The following is a 19,334-nucleotide window of genomic DNA, read 5'->3' as shown; positions in this document are numbered from 1 at the left end:
AGACAAAAAAATACTGAGGCAAAACCCCCAAAAAATTAAAAGTTTACTAGAACAATTCAGGAAACTGAAAGCTTTGATTAACTTTGATAACAGATCACCTGTAAGTGATCAAATGAAAATGTAGGGGAACTTTTCACTATATTTTTCTTATTTCTCAGATTTTACAATATTTCCTCTTCACTCAGACAGATTAAATTTTAAAGATTCCATAGACGTATTAACTAATACCAACTGGAATTATAAACCAATAGCTGGAGATGATTGTTCAGTACACAGAGTAAGTGGAGATGTTGGTACCACAAAGCTATTCTAAGCTAACTTATATGATTCCTGGGTGATCTTTGCCCTGTTTCCCAAAAAGTTAATTAAAAAATCTGCAAGTTTATCTTCTAAGAAAATTTGTTATCTATCTTTTGATTTGTTGCCAAACTGTACTTTCTGTCACACTGTATCCACAGGATGATATTATTTACATTAATTTTTGGTTTTATTTTGTCACTGATTTCATAGCAGTGTTTTGCTGGATTTTAGCATCTGCACCATCCCAGTGCTTAGAACGATGTTGTTAAGAAAAGACTAGCACATTTGCTTATGTAATATCCTATTATGACACATTTGGGTACAAAGTCATGCAAAATTCACCATGAATGTGAAAAGGTCTACCTGTGCTCCTCCCACATGGCAAGTGGAATGCAGAAACTTTCCCTCTTCCCGTGCACAATAAGAACTGCTAGGCACTTGTAGCACCTACCTAAATGAAAGGCAATAGGCCAGGCCTGAAAACTGCAGGATTATGAGAATTTACTTCTGTTTTCCAGCTTAAAACCAGACACCTAGATTTGAAAATATTAATATGACTTTTGATAAGAGATGTTAAATATCAGAGCTCAAGTAAGTTTCGGCCTTGCTACATTATTGTGTTTTCTAAATGCAAATTTAAGCAGTGGGTTGGTTTCTTTTATTTTATAGATATACTTGATTTTCACAAAAAGGGAAAAATGAAAATTTTATATGAAGGACCCATCTTTTATGAGAAATGAAATTTAATTTCAGGCCATCAGGCCATCATACACTTGAAGACATTACGAATGATCAGGCTTGTTTTTAAGAAAGCAGACTTTTGGAGCTCTCAGTCATCCAGGGAATATTGGCGACTATCAAAATAGAACTACCCATCTTTTTAGAAGGAGCCACATCAACCTGTACAGCAGATAGATCCTAATATCTCCATCTTAAATCTAGAGCAGTTGTATTTATCAAGACTAACCACTGAACTGTGAATAGTCTTATTATTATAAGTGTAACAGATTTAACTTTTGTTGTCTTTAATTAATCCCAGATATAAAAAGCTCCTTAAGTACCTCTTATTTACCGTGCCTTACCTCGCATCTATTAACTAAGTGAAAAACACTATGAAAATACAAATTGTGCTTAAAATGGTTTGCAGTTGAAAAAGTGTATGGCAATAAACTAATCTGAGAAGCCAAATGTATGCAGGTTTAAAACAATTCCTTTTCCATAATGAGAAATAGAGGAGAACTTTCTGTCCAAGTTGCTAATGGAGACAATTTTAAATAGTCCTTTCTTACAGTAACAGCAGTGGAAACTACTTAGCTCTTTTCATTTCCCAAGAGATGAATATTGACTGAGTAATTACAGCTATAATCTCTTCAGTCTCTTTACAAAAGTTTTCTGCAGAATTATGTCATTAAGACAAAGCTTACTGTATGTAACATGCCTATAATTCAATTGTGCTTAATGGCTCCGACCTACTTAATTTTACCCATTTTCCTCTGTATTTGGAATTTCATGAATGCTTTGTCATGGAAATTTATGAAATAGATGACAAACAAAACATAAAATTTTCATTTATCTATATAAAGGTACTAACTTAATGGTATAACCACAGGAGACATCCAGATGCCTATGAAGAATAAAAAATCTTTTAGAGAAAACCCCCCTATTTTTTAATTTAAATTGTATGTCTTAAGCACTGTGAAAAAGTGTATTTTAAAAATCTGTGTCTGAAGCATATTTACTCCTCACTGCCCTCCCTCCAAATAAATGAGCCAATTTTATACATATTTACAGTATTTAATAAAGATGTCCAAACCAGTGAAAGCTTTTACATAAATGTTTCAGCACTTAAAATAAGGAGAAGCATTTAATTTGCTCTCAACTCAGACAGTAAAATTAAATGGAAACATAATAGATTGTTATCATAACAGATGATACCATAATATTCCTTCTGCAGAAAGAATGCATTAAACCATTTGTCTCAGTATCTCAATATGATTAACAACCCCAAATTTAATTCAAGCAGTTACTAACTCTATCCTAATTTAAATGCTTAAATGTTTACTGCCTGACTGATAAATAATCAGCTTCTTTTGGACTCTGCATTAGTATGTTTTACCAAATCCTTGAAAGTTATTAGATAGGGTTTTCTATAAATTCTTTGGCTACATACATTAATGAAGTTAAATACATGTGAAATCTACCAACTATAAGTACCTTAAAAATAGTACACATTTACAGATTATACAGGGATCAGAGTGCAAATATAAAGAGAGAGTTGTTGTCAAGGACTAAGTTACTTAAAACATCCATTTTTACATACCAAACAGAAGGCTGTAGACAAAAAAAAATTGCAGTTCTTAGATTTAGAAATCTCTTTGAAGAGCTTCTTGATCACCTAAAAATGCCTCAAACTGAACCACTGCTTCATGTATTAATGTTATCACTTTTAATTATAACCTGCAGTATCTGCCTCCACTTTTTTTTCTTTTGAAGACTATAAAAGTTCAGAAACTGCTCATATAAAGAACAGAAATACTGGTTGTATTCCCATATGGAATTATAATGATTTCAGATTTTTTTTATGTCTTCTGAAGATATTTTTGTAAGCAAAACATGAAAGCAAAAATCCATGTCAGTCCTCTGAAAGAGCTTTGGGCTATAGTGATTTTGTGAAAACGTTTAATTTTCTTCTTGCAGCATTTCTTCTATTTCTTTATCCCAGTTTTCATCACGCTTTTCTGATTCTGTCACCACCTCATACTCTTGAAGCTCTTGTTGTAATTCCTTTTCCCAATCAGCAGTTTCTTCTAAAAGAGACAAATGATGTGTAAGAATTTAATGGATAATATTGAATGTTTCTTATTTATATGAAACTAGATGAATTTGCACTGAATCTCTCTTATACCCCCTGAATTTTATGGACTATTCTCCTTAGAAACAAAAGGTGTTTCAGAAATTTCACCTCCCTATTGATCACGAGTAGGAACAAGACTATGTTCCTGTATGTATACTATAACAAAGATCCCTTTGCAATATCATTTTCTACAGTCTTTCACTCTGCTATCAACTGAATCTCCCTTTGCAATTTTAAATCTCCATAAAAAAAATAAAGTTTGTAAAAGTGTGGATATACTGTTATGGAAAGAAGAAATCAAGATCCAATACTGTGGCTAGTTTAAAACAAAGAAGAAGGTACTCTCCTCACTTGGCATTCGTAGCTAGGCAAGCTCATTAAATCAGGGTTAAAGGTAATCATATTTCATACTTTAGGGCAAAAAATGAATCAGAAGGCATTCCTGTGCTGTTAATCTCTGTTTTTAATTAGCTCTACCTATCATAGGCAAGAGTGTGGGGGAGGAGTTGGGCGTTTGATACGTTACAGGTTGGTTAGTACTTCAGCCTAGATAGGGAGGTAAGCAATTCCAGAGTCCAAGTCAGTCCAGCCAGCTGACATTTCTCTTAACAAGTAACACATTAATGAGCTATTGAAACTTTTCATCAAAGAACCAGATGCAAGAAACTGCTATTACTCATTATAATTCCTCAAGTTTGGCTATGTATTGGACAGAAAAAAATCAGAAAACAATGATTCAGCAAAATCCAAAGCACATTCTAAGAAAATTCTGCACATTTTGTGATAAGGATCTACATATACAAGTGTTGTCATAGTTAATTATGTATGGCCAGAGTCACATCATGACAGACTGTTTTTATGCTCTATACACTGATATTAGTTCTTCTGAATTATTTTACTTAATAAGCGCCACTTAATTTCTTATCATCATTCTTAGAACTATTTGTTAAATTTTAACTGTTCCAAATGCCTGTAAACCTTTATAGACAGAGGCCACTTCAAGCTCATAGTCTGTTGCAAATGTTGCCTTTTTAGCTGCTGCCGAAAGAAGAAAACAGAACCTGACTTTCAAATACTGTACTTTACCTACAAGGATGTCAATTAAAGAAAACAGTTATTATGAAGAAGAACCTATGAAAGAGAAAGGAGGAGAGAAAAAAAAAATACCCCACACTCACTTTCATAAAAGCGTGACCTAAAACTCTTAGGTTCTTTGGCTTTAAACCACTCACAGTTAAATACTGTATAAGATGTGGTCTGACCGTGGCAAAAATTATCATTTATTTCTGCAACATCTCATTGAAGGCTGTTTCATACACTTTGGAAAAAAATGGTCACAGATATTTTCTAAATTGAATTACAACTTTTTTTCTTTTAAATCAACCTGTCTTAGAATTGCTCTATGTAAGAAACAGAAGTAATAGTAGCTTTACCTTCTACTGCTGAAGTCTCTTCTTTCTTTTTATCTAGCACTAGTTGTTCCATTTCTTTTCTTAGATCTTCCTGATTCAGATTACAGGTATCAAAAGCATCACTCACAAATTCTGATACACCTGGACTTGTGGAAATCTCTTCCTCATCCTGCAAGAAGACACTTTAGTATAAACTTATCCAGAGAGGGTAAAACAAGTCACCAATATATACTTCCACTCATTTGACTGCTTTTAAATAGAGTTCACAAAACCCAAACACATTACTCTCAGAACTGTTTTTCTTTATTAGCTACTTTTCCTTTAAGATTTTTTTTGTACAAACAAAAATGTTACATAGCTGTAATGAAAATTATCTGCCTTACATTCTAGGTTGTCTTTTTGCACTCTCTTAACAATTTTAATTCTTAGTTTGTAATCTTCAGAAACAATAATAAACTTCGGAGTAGTTTAAAACAGGACCTAAATATTAAAATTTTGACCACAATTCAGTTATAGTTTTCTAAACCAAAGTAAGATTAAGAGAGGACTATTCTTTGGAAATCTTTGCCCGCTGCATATTATTGGCAAGAGAATGCACAGCTCTGCTTCTGCCAAGAGTGTTCTCTGGCATCAATTTTACAATCCAGAAATGAACAAGGGTCATTATGTGTCTAAGGTAAAGGTTTTTTTGCAGTACCAAGCAAAAGTGAAATAAAACAGTGTTGCTATTGAGATGCATAATTTAGATTTTCTATACTTCAGCCTGACCACAGCTTGATGAGTTGGACAAAACATGGCACACAAATATATTTTTATGAAGGTACTGCTAGTGTCTCAATGCAATGCTAACCTTCTACTCCAAACATTTTGGAAATTTCACTCTTTGACAGTAAAATCACATCATAATATGAAGGATACTAAGGACAACATTCTTCAGATAAACTACTGCTTCCGCTACTGAAAGTGAGTTTCAAGATCATATATAAAAAATTAGTATCACAGGAAAACAGCAGCACATTAGGACTGTCTGATACTATATTATTATCGTTTCATAGCAGAACTTACTCAAAAAGATGCACAATTACTTATTAAGGAACAGCTTCACATATTAAATCTCAGATAAAATGTAACAGCATTTTTACCTCTTGTGATTTTATTTGAGGCTTTATTGTAACAGGCGGTGTTTTTGGTCGCACTGTTTCTATCAAGGAAAAAAAACATAGATAGAATTTAAATATATAAAAATCTCATTTAATTTGCATAGCTATTAAATATACAAGGAAATACTGTATTTTAAGGAATCCTTGTGGTTAAAGGCTGAACTTAGCCACAGGTGAACCACTTTCAAAACCAAAGAGAAACAATTTTCTATTCTTAATTATGACAAATTTAGCAAGCCATTTTCCTCATTATGGCTCCAAACTTAATAGACAGGACCCCTCTGACCCTCAAAATGACATCCTAAAGCTCTTTGAAGTTATGAATGCATAGATTTGGTCATGAAATCCAGTCACTGTCTATCACAGAAGTTTTCAAACTCCTCTGGCCGGTTGCTACTGCTGACAAGGGTGCCAGTTAGCTCTTGGGCAGAGCAGACTGCACACGTACTATGCACACCCCTAAGGGCACATGAGAACAATGTTATGCAGCCTTACCTTCCACACAGGCAAAGGAAGTCACTGAGAAACAAACTCTAAAAGCTGGTCTCAATTTCCTAAGAGAACTCACTGTGCATTCTGTATTTAAGCATGGTACTAGGAAGGCAATGATTGTTTACTAGCAAGGTTAGATCTTTTCCCTGGCAGGTAAAGGAACATCCCAGTTTTCTTCCTTATGCAGCTCTCAGGGGAGAGGAGTTACAGTGAAGAGCCAGGTGGCTGCAGGAGCAATTAACATACAGGGGCTGTGGTAGTGGTGGAGTGCTTGCTTAGCAGTTCTCTTTGCTTAAACATGCAAAGCAGCTCTGTGCTTGCAGCTCTGCTTCCTACAGGGTGCCCAGGTGGACTCTTCCAGCTAGCTCAGCAATTTCTGACTTTTTTTTGTGTTTAATTTTTAAAATAAAGACCAGTTTTAATTAAAATCATTCTCATTGGTAGCTGTCACTACTTTTATAGCTCATCTACCTCAATGCCCGCTGCTCTGTCCTATCTTCTCTTTTCCTTCCATTTTCCTGTCTCCAGAGGATCTGTCACTGAACCCGACACTGCAGCCAAAGAGGTTCCAGCTTTCCCTGTTTGGGGAAGCTGTAGGACATGGCAGTAATGCTTTGCTGCTCAAGAGAGGTGCTTCAGACCCCACCTGCTGCACTGGTGCAGATGGGACACTGCACTGGGCCATGCCCCAGTCAGGTGTGACTGACACACCATCAACCTCTAATGGCCTGGCATCATCTCCTCCACTGTGGTGTGCTCTCATCCCAAGGTGACTTAGTTCCTAACTACAGAGCTACTCATACCTAGAGAAGGGCTAGAACTTGGCATTTTGTTATAGATCTTATATAGCCTTTACACGAGAATGTGAAATGTCTTCCATTGGTCTCTTCTCTTTTCCTTTCACATCAACCACACTCATTTAACTTTCTAAAAAGAGCAGCTAAGGTGGAGACAGAGAAATAGAAGGCTAACAATTCCATTTTATAGACACTCAGCTTTAAGAATAAACCCTGAACATTATGAAGAACTACCAACAGGCAATTACTTCCACTTTTAGCCTCCAATTAGGGAATCCAACTTTCAAAAAGGTTACTTAAACCAAAAATAACACATATGAATCAGAGCTTCCCCAATCTATGCAATTTCTGAGTCAAACAAAACATGCATTTACTACAGTCTGGTAGATGTATCTTTGTCATTACAGAACATGCAGTCATTAGTAAATCTATCTGCATACCCCACACCGGTGGTTTGAACAGCAGAAGAGCTGCAACAGGCCAAAAGACAGTGGAGTTTTTTGTTTTGTTTTGATGAAGGTATGTTTTGCTTTAGTCACAATGGGAATTTTACTAGAATCCAGCACCTTTCACTTGGACTGAACGGTACTTTCCAAGGGTGTGGATGATTCAAACGTAACATTATGGTTGTTTAATAGGATCACATGCCATCTCTCCTGAGAAGTTGAGATACTTCAGGTAAAACAGCTGTAGTTTTGGGGCAGTGAACAACTGTCCCGAATAAAAGTAGTGGGAATTGGTGACTCTTGGTCTACAGTATATTCTGGAGTAGCCTGTCCTGTCAGTATTGCTTGGATGGCAATGCTGACAGCACAGGCTACTACAGAATCTACTCAGAGAAAATTACTTTTTCCAGTCTAGACGGGGACCTTGCCTAGGCTGACACAAGCACACTCCAAACAAAACCTTTGAGAAGCACAAGACAAACTGACAACAAAGGCACATATGCAACATGGAAGCCCAGCTTTGTAATTCCATCTGTAGCCTCTCCTTCACCCCCAAGTTCAGCTGCCCATCCAAGGAGCAAAGGTCCAGCTGAGTAACCTTAGCTCAGACTGTGCAGGAGACTACTAAGCTGTGCAAAAGACCTGTGGAAAAAGGTAAAGTCTGTAAAAAGACTAAAGGAAAGGCGACTCAAGAGGAAAAATACCTACATGGAAAGATATTATATTCAAAAAGGAGGAAAAAGGAGGTAACTTGGCAGCAAGCAGTTGACTGTCAGTCAGGCCAGCAGTATCAACAGGACACAAGTATTAGTGGATTTCATAGATGACAATTCACTGATATAGGGAATATGAGAACCATTCCAAGGCGCAGCAAAGATTTTCTCCTTCTGCCCAATGCCTACCAGCCCACCAAAATCCTTCAGGTATCTTATCAGGGGTGGTGAGTGTACCTAGGTTAAGCTAAGATTTAATGAGCTACTGGTTATCTTCTGTGTTTCTGCCAACAACTAACTGCTTTATACTCTATAAGCCACAGATATTCCTGCTTGCAGAATCTGTTAACATGCAAACAGGTCCAGTGGTTCACAAGAGGGTCAGTAAGAATCACCTGTAGAAACTGATCAATGTAACTGAAGATGCGTTTGTTGAAGCAGCTTTTTCATCTCAAGGCTGAGTCCCAGCTAGCCTCCTGGTCCCCATTTATTCTGTTTCCACAACACATTATGGGCCTTTCCACACCCTGCACTCCACCACCACAAGCAGTTCTGCTATCACTCACTAATTTCTGTTTGGCATGAGAGAGGAGCAAAAACCAAGAGCAAACCATATGCCAGCTGGCTGGGTTGGCTAGTACCTGTTGTCTGATCAAGTGAACCTAAAGCATCTCCTACTTCTTTCTGACAAGTCAAAATTCACATCTAAGACCACTAATGGTGATGAGCTGCTACAAGCCAAGTACAACATTTCTTGTCTTTAGATTTTCACTCTTCTGACAAAGTTAGCTGAAACTGGAAAACAGCTTAAGAGCACTAGGAGCCTCCTCTCATACTTGAATCCCCAGTCTACACAAAGACACCAAGTATGGTGAGAGAAGATTTAAGAGGCAATCCAGGATAAATATGTAATGGCACCTGGTGAATACAGTGAGCATTTGTTGATGTCTAAAGATTTTTAGCTTTTTTTTAATATATTTGTAGCTTTGTAGATTTTTAATATATAACTGTGTATTTCTAGCACTTTCTCACACTTTAAAACAGTAGTTACCTTTTCTCACATATTATGCTACATTCTTTAAATTCTGTTTGGTCTTGTTTTCAAGAATAGTTTCTAACAAGGACATCCTGTTTTGCACATGGGCTGAAATAATAGAATACATTGTAGATATAACAAGATATAGAGCTAAGAACCCTTGGAGGGGCTCCAATGGGGCAGATCTAAGGGTGGGTTACCAGGCAACTGTTCCTCTATTGGATGTACTTGTTAGACATGATAATTAATTAAACTTATAAAAATTGTGAAAATGTGATGCTGCACATGTGTATAGGTATTATATGTGCAACTGAAAGCTTTCATTAAAAGACTGCTCTTTATGTTATCAATTTTAATATTGTTTGGAAAGTTTTTCTTCCAATTTTAGGCAACAGCGTGACACTAAGTTACTGAACTGTGCTAAAACAAATATTTCCCATACCTTTCAGTTCACTGTCCTCTTCTCTGCCTTTGCTCTCTTCCTTTCCTGCTGCTTGCTGTTGAGCTGCAAGCGCAGTGAGTTGTGCAGACTGTTTAATTAGGGACACCCTGTAGAAATAGTTTCTCCAGAACACCTCCTCCTTTACACTAGAGAAAACAAACAGATTTTGATTATTACATTTGGAATTTGATTCCTTTTACCATCTAGCACTGAAATAAAATTAAATATGCAGAGAGGAGAAGTACACATAGCTGCTATTTAAATCAAAACTTAAAAAAGAAATTTGTGACATTAACACATTCTAAAAAGTCCATCATTTTAGAAGTTCCTGATCTCTCACATGACATTTGGAATTGACTTGAGCCTACAATAGTAATATTACAACTCTAGAAAAAGCTTAACAGCATGCAGCAATATATAGTATGGAAAAATATGATGCTTTCCATCTCTCCTGACAAACTATGTAAACAAACCCAACAAGCCAAACAACCCCATTCTCCTCCCCTCTAAGCCAAACACCCTATTATTGTCAAACTACAATTGTCTACACCTTTCTTAGACACCAGGTGGAACTGGAACACCTGTGGTGGCAGAAGCCATTCCTAGATTGCAGAAGTACTTTTCCACTATCTGCACATCTTTCAGCAAGTCCACAGAATCTCTAGTAACTAGAAACTGCTATCTTGGAAATGACCAGCTCTGGTAAGTGGGAGACTATCCCCTACCTCAGGTAACATTTCCCAACTTTAACCTACAGGCAACAGAAGGCAGAAATGGCAAGATCTGTGGGGAGGAACTTGCATAGGTTAAGAAAGAATGAAGTTACCTTCACACCTATTCAGGCAAACAGTGACCACTGAGACTAAGAACAGGTGAAAAAAATATTAAGCAATGTGGTAGAAAAAGCAAGGAAAGCATGACCAGAGGCTGAAGACAGCACCAGAGAATATGGGCAGATCTTCAGAACTGACAACAGAGAAGAATATAAACAGAATGAGGAGCTGGGAAGGTCTATAAGAGGAGGAGATTTAAGACTGAAAATGTCACAAGGAAATATTTTTTTCCTGTTTTGATCCTTAGACAAGGAGACTAATGTTGGGAACTCTCACTTAAATATAAAGTCGAGTTGTGAAACAAGCACTAGGAACAGAGTCTGGGACTGGACAAGGAATAACAGCTCTGGAATAAAGCTCTGAAACACAGAGCTCTTCCCATTTCCTATCCAAATCCAGTTTTTCTTGCTTGCATTGCTGCTTTTTTTGTGACACACTCTATTATCATTTCTCCAGCGGTGGTCTCTGACTATCCGTAATCACCTTCTTGGGATGTCAGTTACACCGACAGATCTGAACATTTTTATTTTTCCCTTTACCTTTCTTTGGAGAGAAAAAAAAATCACTTAATTTAGCACACTGGACATGGAAACACTGAGTGCCTCTCTCATACTTGAATCAACAGGTCCTTATTAGTTGTCTCACAGATATACTTTTTTTCTTACCTCAAATTATTAAACTGCAATGCACATGCAATACTCCATGTATTAGACACTAGGATAAAAATATATGTACACATTGGAAGAACATAAAGAACTGAAGGAGGTGAAAGGAACAAGGAGTAATTTATGGGTATTTACAGACACATTAAAAGCATGATGTTACCAGCAGAAATTACTTACTGTTTGGGAACAAGGTCAAACCTCATCCTATTGAGAAGCTCATCTTCTTGTAACATGACCAGTGCAACAGGGTACATTTGATCAAAGTCAAAATGAAACTGCACACCTGCTGGAGGATCCCGCAGAAAATTCCGTTTATCCTTTGAAGAACAGATTTATAGCCATTAAATGATATCAGAAAAAGAACACCATATTTCACACACAAGAGCAGCAAAACAATCTTAAAGCCTTTATAAAACTAAAAACTACATTGGGGATCTGCTTCGGTTCAAGTTGAAAGTGATAGAACTATTTAATCTTGCACATGATTGGTGTGGTGACAGACATATTAAAAGTATATAGAAAACACATAAGTTAATAAATAATGTAATAAAATTTTTACTTAAAAAACCCAGTAGTTTTAATTTCTCCAAGAAAAAATTTCAGATCTTACAGGAAGTGAAATACTTACTGCTGATAAGGCCAGTATTTGTTGTTGAATTGTCTCTTCTTCATTGCTGTCTGCCCAGGGAGGCAATGCTGCTTCTAGTATTGGAAGGAGGAAGATAATTGCATATATATTACTTGAAAAAAACCCACTCCAAATAACAGACCTTACATAAGGTAACATAGAGTGCCACAAAAGTGAGCAGAGTCACACCAGTAGGCCAGGGCATTGTGTCTTTTTCCTAAAATAAGTCCATGGCGAAAGAGAGAAACCCTAGGAATGGATCTTTGTTTACTAGAGGTAAAAAAAAAAAAAATCAAAATCACTAAATAGTTGCTGATCTCTGTTACTGTAAAAATAAAACTGTGGCGATTTCTTTGCAGAGTGCACCTGTCAGAGTTTGGTGCCTCTTAATTTAGCTACTGAAGTAGTGCTGTATAACTGGTTAAACTGCCTGCAAATACTATTTCCAGATCCACTTTAAATGTGTAAACTTTGTCTAAATTAAGTTTGCAAAGTAACTTATACCCAGAAAACACCAATTCTTTAACAACAGAGAAAAATGTTATACATTTGTTATGAATTACAACCCATTATACTCTGAGTAAGCCTACTCCAGTTTAGCTGGTTTGTATCATTATGCAGATACTTTCAAAATACTTCTTTGGGCTGTACAGAGAGGAAAACAAACTGTTGTAGATGTATAGATATTTATCAAACTCTTCACTGTCAATGCAAATTCAGCCTACAGAGACAATATGATGCATCTGTAGCAGATAAATAATTCTTGTGCCCTTAAACTAACAACACTTATTTGCCTGTGCAGCTGATATTAGCAAGATCTTTCACCCACATGGATCCACATCAGATGCTGGATCAGTCAGGCCATCTGTTACTCCTCCTTTGGCCAATCTAGCAACCTATTTGCATGATGCTTTTAGAAATACATTAAGAGAATCCCAAGTTTACTAATAGACAATAAGACGGAAATACAGACAACACAATCCCAAAAACAATCTTGCAAGAAGAAACGAGACTAACATACTAACTACAAACACTGCGAAAATTTTTATCACAATCCACTTAAAACCAACTCATTTGAAAGATTAACAGAGTCACTATATACTCCAACTGTCAGAAATTATTGCATTCATGTAACACATTAGAAAGATGAAAGTAAATGATGAAACACAATGTGAGAAAATAACTCTTCTGGCATGGTGATCTTTGAGTTTATTTTACAAAACAGATTTTGGTTAAAAAGCAAATCTAAACCAACTATGTAATGCAACACTAACCTCACTTAAAAATATGATCCTGCTATTTCACAATATGCACTAAATTTTGTTATAACATATGTCATTAAGTAGTGTTTCGATAGATTTGTTTTATATTTGGCTCAATTATCCAGCTTTCAGCAAGGTTTTACTTATGTGATGTTAGGCATCTTAAAAAAAGCATACATTACCTGATTTTTTGGTTTGCTGCTCTTGGACAAATTTCTTCTGTTCCTTCTGAAAGTCTCCAATAATTGTCTAAAATAAAATCAGGGAACGACAATAAAAAAAAAATTCACTCTTTTTGTTTTATATTCAGTCAGAAAGAGCTTTCAGATACACTGCATATTTTTATATCCATGGTGGTCTTCCTGTAAGTTAAAGGTATTTCACATCAATCATACATTTCCTTTTACGGAAGCATTTGATGTTGCATTTAAAACTATTGAGTATGCTTTCAAAATTATACTTATAGTTTTATAAAGTTCAGGGGACAAGGAAAAGAGATGGAAAATCTTAGCTGGTAATTTGAAAATTGGCATACTCTGCATATCCACTTATTGTCTTACTGTAACAAGCACAGATAAGGCAGACTGTTCAGATTTATTTAAACATGTTTTTAAAGCACTAACACTTAGAGATACCCTTGGCCTTACAGAAGTTTCAAGAGCTGCCTAAGAAATCTCTCTTGCAAGAAACCAGACTTTCAAAATTGTTAAGTTGGATTTCAGAACACCTGCTTAGCTGAAACAAAGTAACTTCTCCACTTACATTGTTGACAAATTTTTATTAAAAAATATTTAGAAATATTCTACATTGAATTTAGAATTAAAAAAAAATGGAGGATGGTCTCAGAATTTGGAAACACCATAATATAGAAGTAAGAAAGCAAATGTTCTATGGTTGAAAGCAGAGGCAAAAAAAAGATGAAGCTAGAAATGAATACTTAAATGACTCACAAAATACAACTTTTATGTGGTGAGGTCTATGGATTAACAAGTTGCCAAAATGCACAGAAGTCTTCAAGCTAAATCCTGATAAATTCCTATACTTTTTTTTCCTTCATTGACCCAGTATTTCAGTTTAAGATTACTATCAGTGACAGAACTACAGTAGTGTCAGTAACAAAAAATATTACTGTGGTTCCTTCTCGCTTAAAGTTATGTTAATTTTTTCTATTTATGGAATAAAATAATTTATATGGTATTAGAAGAAAGCTTTGTGATAATACAGTATAATCTTGTTTCTCCTGTATGTAATACTGATTAATTGGAACAGGGAATTCATATTACTCTAAGACATTTAGAGAAAGAAGAAAATGGTATTTTAGGCACAAAATATGCTGTAGGTACTTAGCTAGAGTTTCTTAGGAGCATAATTAATAGTGTATTAAATTAACAAATAACCTTGTTACTTGATTTTCCCTCTCTGATGTATATCAAAATTACATTAGACTCTGATATTACTGTAGAAGGAAACAGATCTTCGCTATTATTATATAGATATCTGTCAATGAAATCTGAAGAAAAAAAATGTAATCATAATAGAAATTAATTTGATGTCATTTGATGATTCGTTTGGAAGACAACATGAACACTAATTATATCAAGAAGTAGAATTCTATTGTATTTAAATAAATAAGCAGGCAATACTGTAGTTCCCCAGAAGGGCTGTCTGAGACAGGAGCAGGAACAGGAGCAGGAAAAGGGGTTTGCCTGTGTCAGACACTCCTGGATGCACAGCCCTAATACAGCTGGGATGGTTTGGATCAGTTCCCTTTCCCTTCCCTTCCAAGATACTCTCAATAGCAAACACAGAACACACTTCATGGCACTTATTGCTGCCTTTTTCTTTTTTTCTTTTCCTTCTGCCAAGTTTGTGGCTTAAAATACTGGAAGAACATTTGCTGGCTCAAGTTAAGCAACTGGAGCTGACAGATGGGAACAGAGAGGGCAAGAACTACGTGGCAGGGTCAGGGTGGGGAAAAGAATAGGACAGTAACAAGTTTCGTTAGCCCACTGGTTCTTATGAAACTGTACCTGCATACCCCTAGGGTCCTAGGTACAATATGTACAATGCCAAACTAATTCTGACTTTTGCACAGAGGTGCCTTTAAGATACCTCATTCCTTTTTCCAACTAAATAAGCTGTGGGGCAAAAAGAAACCAGTCCACACATCTCGGGACAGACATTCCCCAACTGCCTGTCTCAAATTCTTCCAGCCCTTCCACCTACATCACCATTTTTCATATTTTCTTCTGGTCTTTCTCCAGGGTATCAACATCCTGAGGGAACTGAACAAACACAGATGCAGCACTGAGAAAAGCAGGGTAACCATTTTTTGGCAACTGTACCATGAATGAACATTTCAGTCACATTCCTACTGACAGGAGAGATACATTATCTCTTGAAAGACAAAGTATCTAAAGACAGCTTGAAAAAATGTTAACAAATGCCAGATTTGCCACATGTTGTAACAATGGTAAGCAAACAGATCTTTCCGATCAAGTGTCTGGAAATAAATTACCTTATCGATGATACTGTCAATTTTTCCTTCTTCTACAGACTTCTTTATTGTCTGTGCTGTTTCAGCAACAGACTCAGATATCTTTTTTGTAGCAGCAGAGGCAAAATTGAAGAGGTAACCTTTCACAGACAAAAAAAGAAATACCTGAGAATAGATTTCTTTACATTCAGTTCTCTTTGTAAATTTATTTTTCCTTCTCTTTAGACATTTGGACATCTACTTTCTTTCAAAATAACTTATCCCAGCTTCTGGCCTACAAAAAACTCCTAAAATGCTATTTATCCTTTTTTCGTTTATATTCTTTAATGATGATGATTACAACTTCTGTAAATCAAATATATGTACATGAATCTTGTTTACCAAATCAAACATTGTTAATGGTCCTTGAAATACTCCTTTCCAACGAGTTTTCTGAAGCAACACGTCTCTCCTGATTTCATGTAAGTATTTTGGAGACATTAAGCCATAAAGTAACTTAGCCACAGTATTAAAAGAGACATACATTTTTAAAGAAAATCAACATGCACAATAAACTGAGGCAACAAATCCATGAAAAATTTCAGGCAGGTAACAACTGCTTCAAAAGTCTTGGCCTAGAAGCTTGCTCTTGACATTTGCCCTTATCTATTTTGCATTCTCTTCCTCTCTTTAGCTCCATGAAAAGCACTGTGGCCCTGTTGGCTCATTTTTCTGAGCCATATTTTCTGAAAATATTCAGCGTCAGAACAGCAATGAGGAATATTCTTGAAGACTCACATTCTTTGTATCAGCAGTGCTGAAGTGCAGAGAAGTGGCAGGGAAAGAACTGCATACATATATCATGGCCATCTGCACTGTATCATTCTATTTTAATTAAGGAGAACAAACTTGCAAGAAGCAAGATGCATATCATAAACCTTCAGAAACATCAATATCAACTTATAGACAGGTGATTTTAAAACAGTGGTACTATTTCTTAGATGGCATGATGTCACAAGCACTTAATTATATCTGAATGGTTGCATTACAACTGCAGTACCTCAGTTCCAGTACACACATACATATGTGTGTATGTAAAATAATTAATAAAATATTAATTTATTTTATTTGCTATGGCCAGAGCCATAGCAAATCAAATAAATGCAGAGGGATCTAGATAGATTGGAACATTTGGGCAAACATCAATGGCATGAAATTTAACAAGAATAAATGCTGGATTCTGCACGTGGGATGAATATAAATTGAGAGAGGGGTGTCTGGAGAGCAGTCCTACAGAAAGGGATCTGGGAGTGCTGCTTGGTAGTCAACTCAAAAGGGGTCAGATATTTCAGTTATTCCAGAAAATCACCCTTGACTTTTATACAGCAGGTTGTCAAACAAAACCCAACCTATCAACCAACCAAAAAACTCCCCAACCACCCCCCCAAAACTCGGCACTTCTGTTTCAAACAAAGGATCACCTTCCTTCTCAAGAACTCTCAAAAAAAAATCCAGTTTCCCTATGGGTTAGAAATGTAAAAAATAATCTTTTAATGAAAAAAAAAAAAAAAGTTCCTTTAACACATGATTGTTAAGCACTGGTAGAATGAGTTACTTTCAAACACTGATGTCACCTTTTGCAAAGCTGACTGTTCCCTGTGGTGGATAAAATGTTCTCATTATGATATCGCCAAATCAATATCAAACTATGCAGAGGTCTAGCCAAACCTTAAGACAATTTTTAATATATAACTTTTAGCTTTTGCTTATAAGTCACAGAATGGTGGTAACCAAACATCCTTCAAGTACTTATTAGCATGTTTTATATCTATTATATACTCATCACAAGATTCAGATATAAAAAAAGGTTAAGTTCTATATTTTAGATATAGAGAAATAGATTATTCCCCTTATGAGAGTAGAGGAAGCAGCAACCTACAGGACAGCTTACTCCCTACCAGCTTTTATTGGCTGTTTTATGTATCCCTGGAAAGTCTCTCATATCCTATTGTTTTGGGTGCAAAATGTGCACAGACATTTACTGTCTGGTGGCATTCTGGCATCACTGCACAAAATTCCAGGACTGGTTTTGGCAAGTCCTGGAACCACACTGAAGAGCAAAATATGTTTTATTTCCAATAAGGGTAAATATTCTTTTGAACTAAAAACTGCAGAAAGGGTGGTTTGATACTTAGCCTTAAAAAAATAGGATTAGTGGTGAAAAACCACTTTCAAATGACTCAGAAACTCATCTTCCATCTTATAAGTGTATGCCTGTATTAAGAATATGTATCTAGCAGTATTTCTATTATCAGTTCACAATGGCAAAACACGAATAATTTCTGTAATGACATGAACATGAGCAAAAAGTAATGTCTATAAAGCTTTGGTTCTAACAGCAAAATTCTTTATCTGCCCGGGCATTCTTTTTATACAGCTCCCCAGGTTGTCAACCATGCAGAGGTTTCTAGGATTACATGTTAAAATAGCAAGAAAGCCTTTCCACCTCAACCTCCTCTGGTATCACAGACAATAGACCTATTGACCATTAAACCACAATTTTTCACTTACAGAGCAAGTTATGGGACAGATCTTTATGCAGATAATAGTCAACACTTATCCTTCCCCTGAAACTCAAAGTCCTTTTTCCTCCCTGAACAATCAGAGCGATTTGCGGGTTAGAACAGTCAGAGCAAGCAGCAGATTAGAATCAATTTACTACAACTAGACAGGTATTTGACCAAACTACACAGACTAAACTGCTGCAGTTCAGATTGCTCAAGACAACGCATAAGAAAGAACCAGCTGAGATTAACCTCTCAGATGATATGGATTCGAAATTTCAGAGCATCAATTTAAAAAAATCCAACCCCCTCCTTTAAAAAAACCCTTTAGTAATGAGGTAATGAGTTTAGGTCTGTACTTTGGATTAATTTTATCCAAGAATTCACTACAATAAAGCTAAAATTTTACTGATAGCAAATTGCAGTTCTGCTCCATCCTTGGCAGGGCGTTCAACGCCAGGCTGGATGGGGCTTTACGCCTGGTCTAGTAAAAGTGTCCCTGCCCTTGGCAGAGGGGTTGGAATCAGATTATCTCCAAGGTCCTTTCCAACTCAAAACATTCTCTGATTTTAAGACTGCAGACATGTTCTACAAAATCATCAAGCCCCATTGTTATTTTCCTACCAAAAAATGACAAACGCCCATAACAACCCACGAAGCAAATTATTCTACGTAGACAGATCTGTTCCCTCCACACACAGACCTTCTCCCACAGTGCCAACAAAACAGATACTTAAGAAACGCTGTTCCTTTTAAAAACGCTCTGAAAGAGACGATAATCGAAAGGCACACTTGCAGCCTTGTTTCCTTAGCTCATATTTGAAAGCCAGCAGCCCCGGGACACTCACTGCCGAATCCCTTGGCCTGGCTGAGCAGCGCCTCCGAGTCCCCCTGCAGCTCGCCCTGCTCCTGCCCGGCCAACCCTGCCTCCTCCTCCTCCTCGTTCTGCTCCTGCTCCGCGGGGCCGCTGCTCTTGTCGGCGGGCAGCAGCTGCTCCTCGCCCGCCCTCTCCAGCCCCAGCCAGCTGCCCAGGCCGCGCAACATGGCTCAGGGCGGCGGCGGCGCTGGGGCCGTGCCGGCGCCGCTGCGGAAACCCGGGCGGCCTCTGCCGCCGCTTCCGCGTACGTCACTTCCGCCGGGGCCGCGGGGCGGGGCGGGGCGGGCGGAGCGGGGCGCGCCGCAGCTGCCGCGCCGGGCGTGTGTCCCCGGCGGGCGTGTGTCCCCGGCGGGCGTGTGTCCCCGGCGGGCGTGTGT

At 37.1% G+C, this 19,334-nt stretch overlaps 1 protein-coding gene across 2 annotated transcripts; it reads right to left on the bottom strand.

Annotated features, from left to right (window-relative positions):
- Positions 1-411: 411 nt before the first annotated feature.
- SYAP1 (synapse associated protein 1) lies at positions 412-19,188 on the bottom strand. Of its 2 annotated transcripts, XM_066313919.1 has the most exons (9): positions 18,929-19,188; positions 15,559-15,677; positions 13,223-13,289; positions 11,779-11,852; positions 11,328-11,467; positions 9,653-9,798; positions 5,709-5,767; positions 4,588-4,735; positions 412-3,107 (listed from the first exon to the last, which is right to left on the bottom strand). In XM_066313919.1, the coding sequence occupies exons 1-9, from the start codon at positions 19,122-19,124 to the stop codon at positions 2,980-2,982; spliced, it is 1,077 nt and encodes a 358-aa protein (XP_066170016.1). In that variant the 5' UTR covers positions 19,125-19,188; the 3' UTR covers positions 412-2,979. The 2 variants fall into 2 exon arrangements, with proteins under 2 accessions (XP_066170016.1, XP_066170017.1); XM_066313920.1 differs by lacking the exons at positions 4,588-4,735; positions 5,709-5,767.
- Between the last annotated feature and the right edge of the window lie 146 nt (positions 19,189-19,334).

This window comes from Sylvia atricapilla, chromosome 2 (genome assembly GCF_009819655.1).
Source record: "Sylvia atricapilla isolate bSylAtr1 chromosome 2, bSylAtr1.pri, whole genome shotgun sequence".
Classification (NCBI taxonomy): domain Eukaryota; kingdom Metazoa; phylum Chordata; class Aves; order Passeriformes; family Sylviidae; genus Sylvia; species Sylvia atricapilla.
This window is presented reverse-complemented; position numbering and strand designations above follow the sequence as displayed.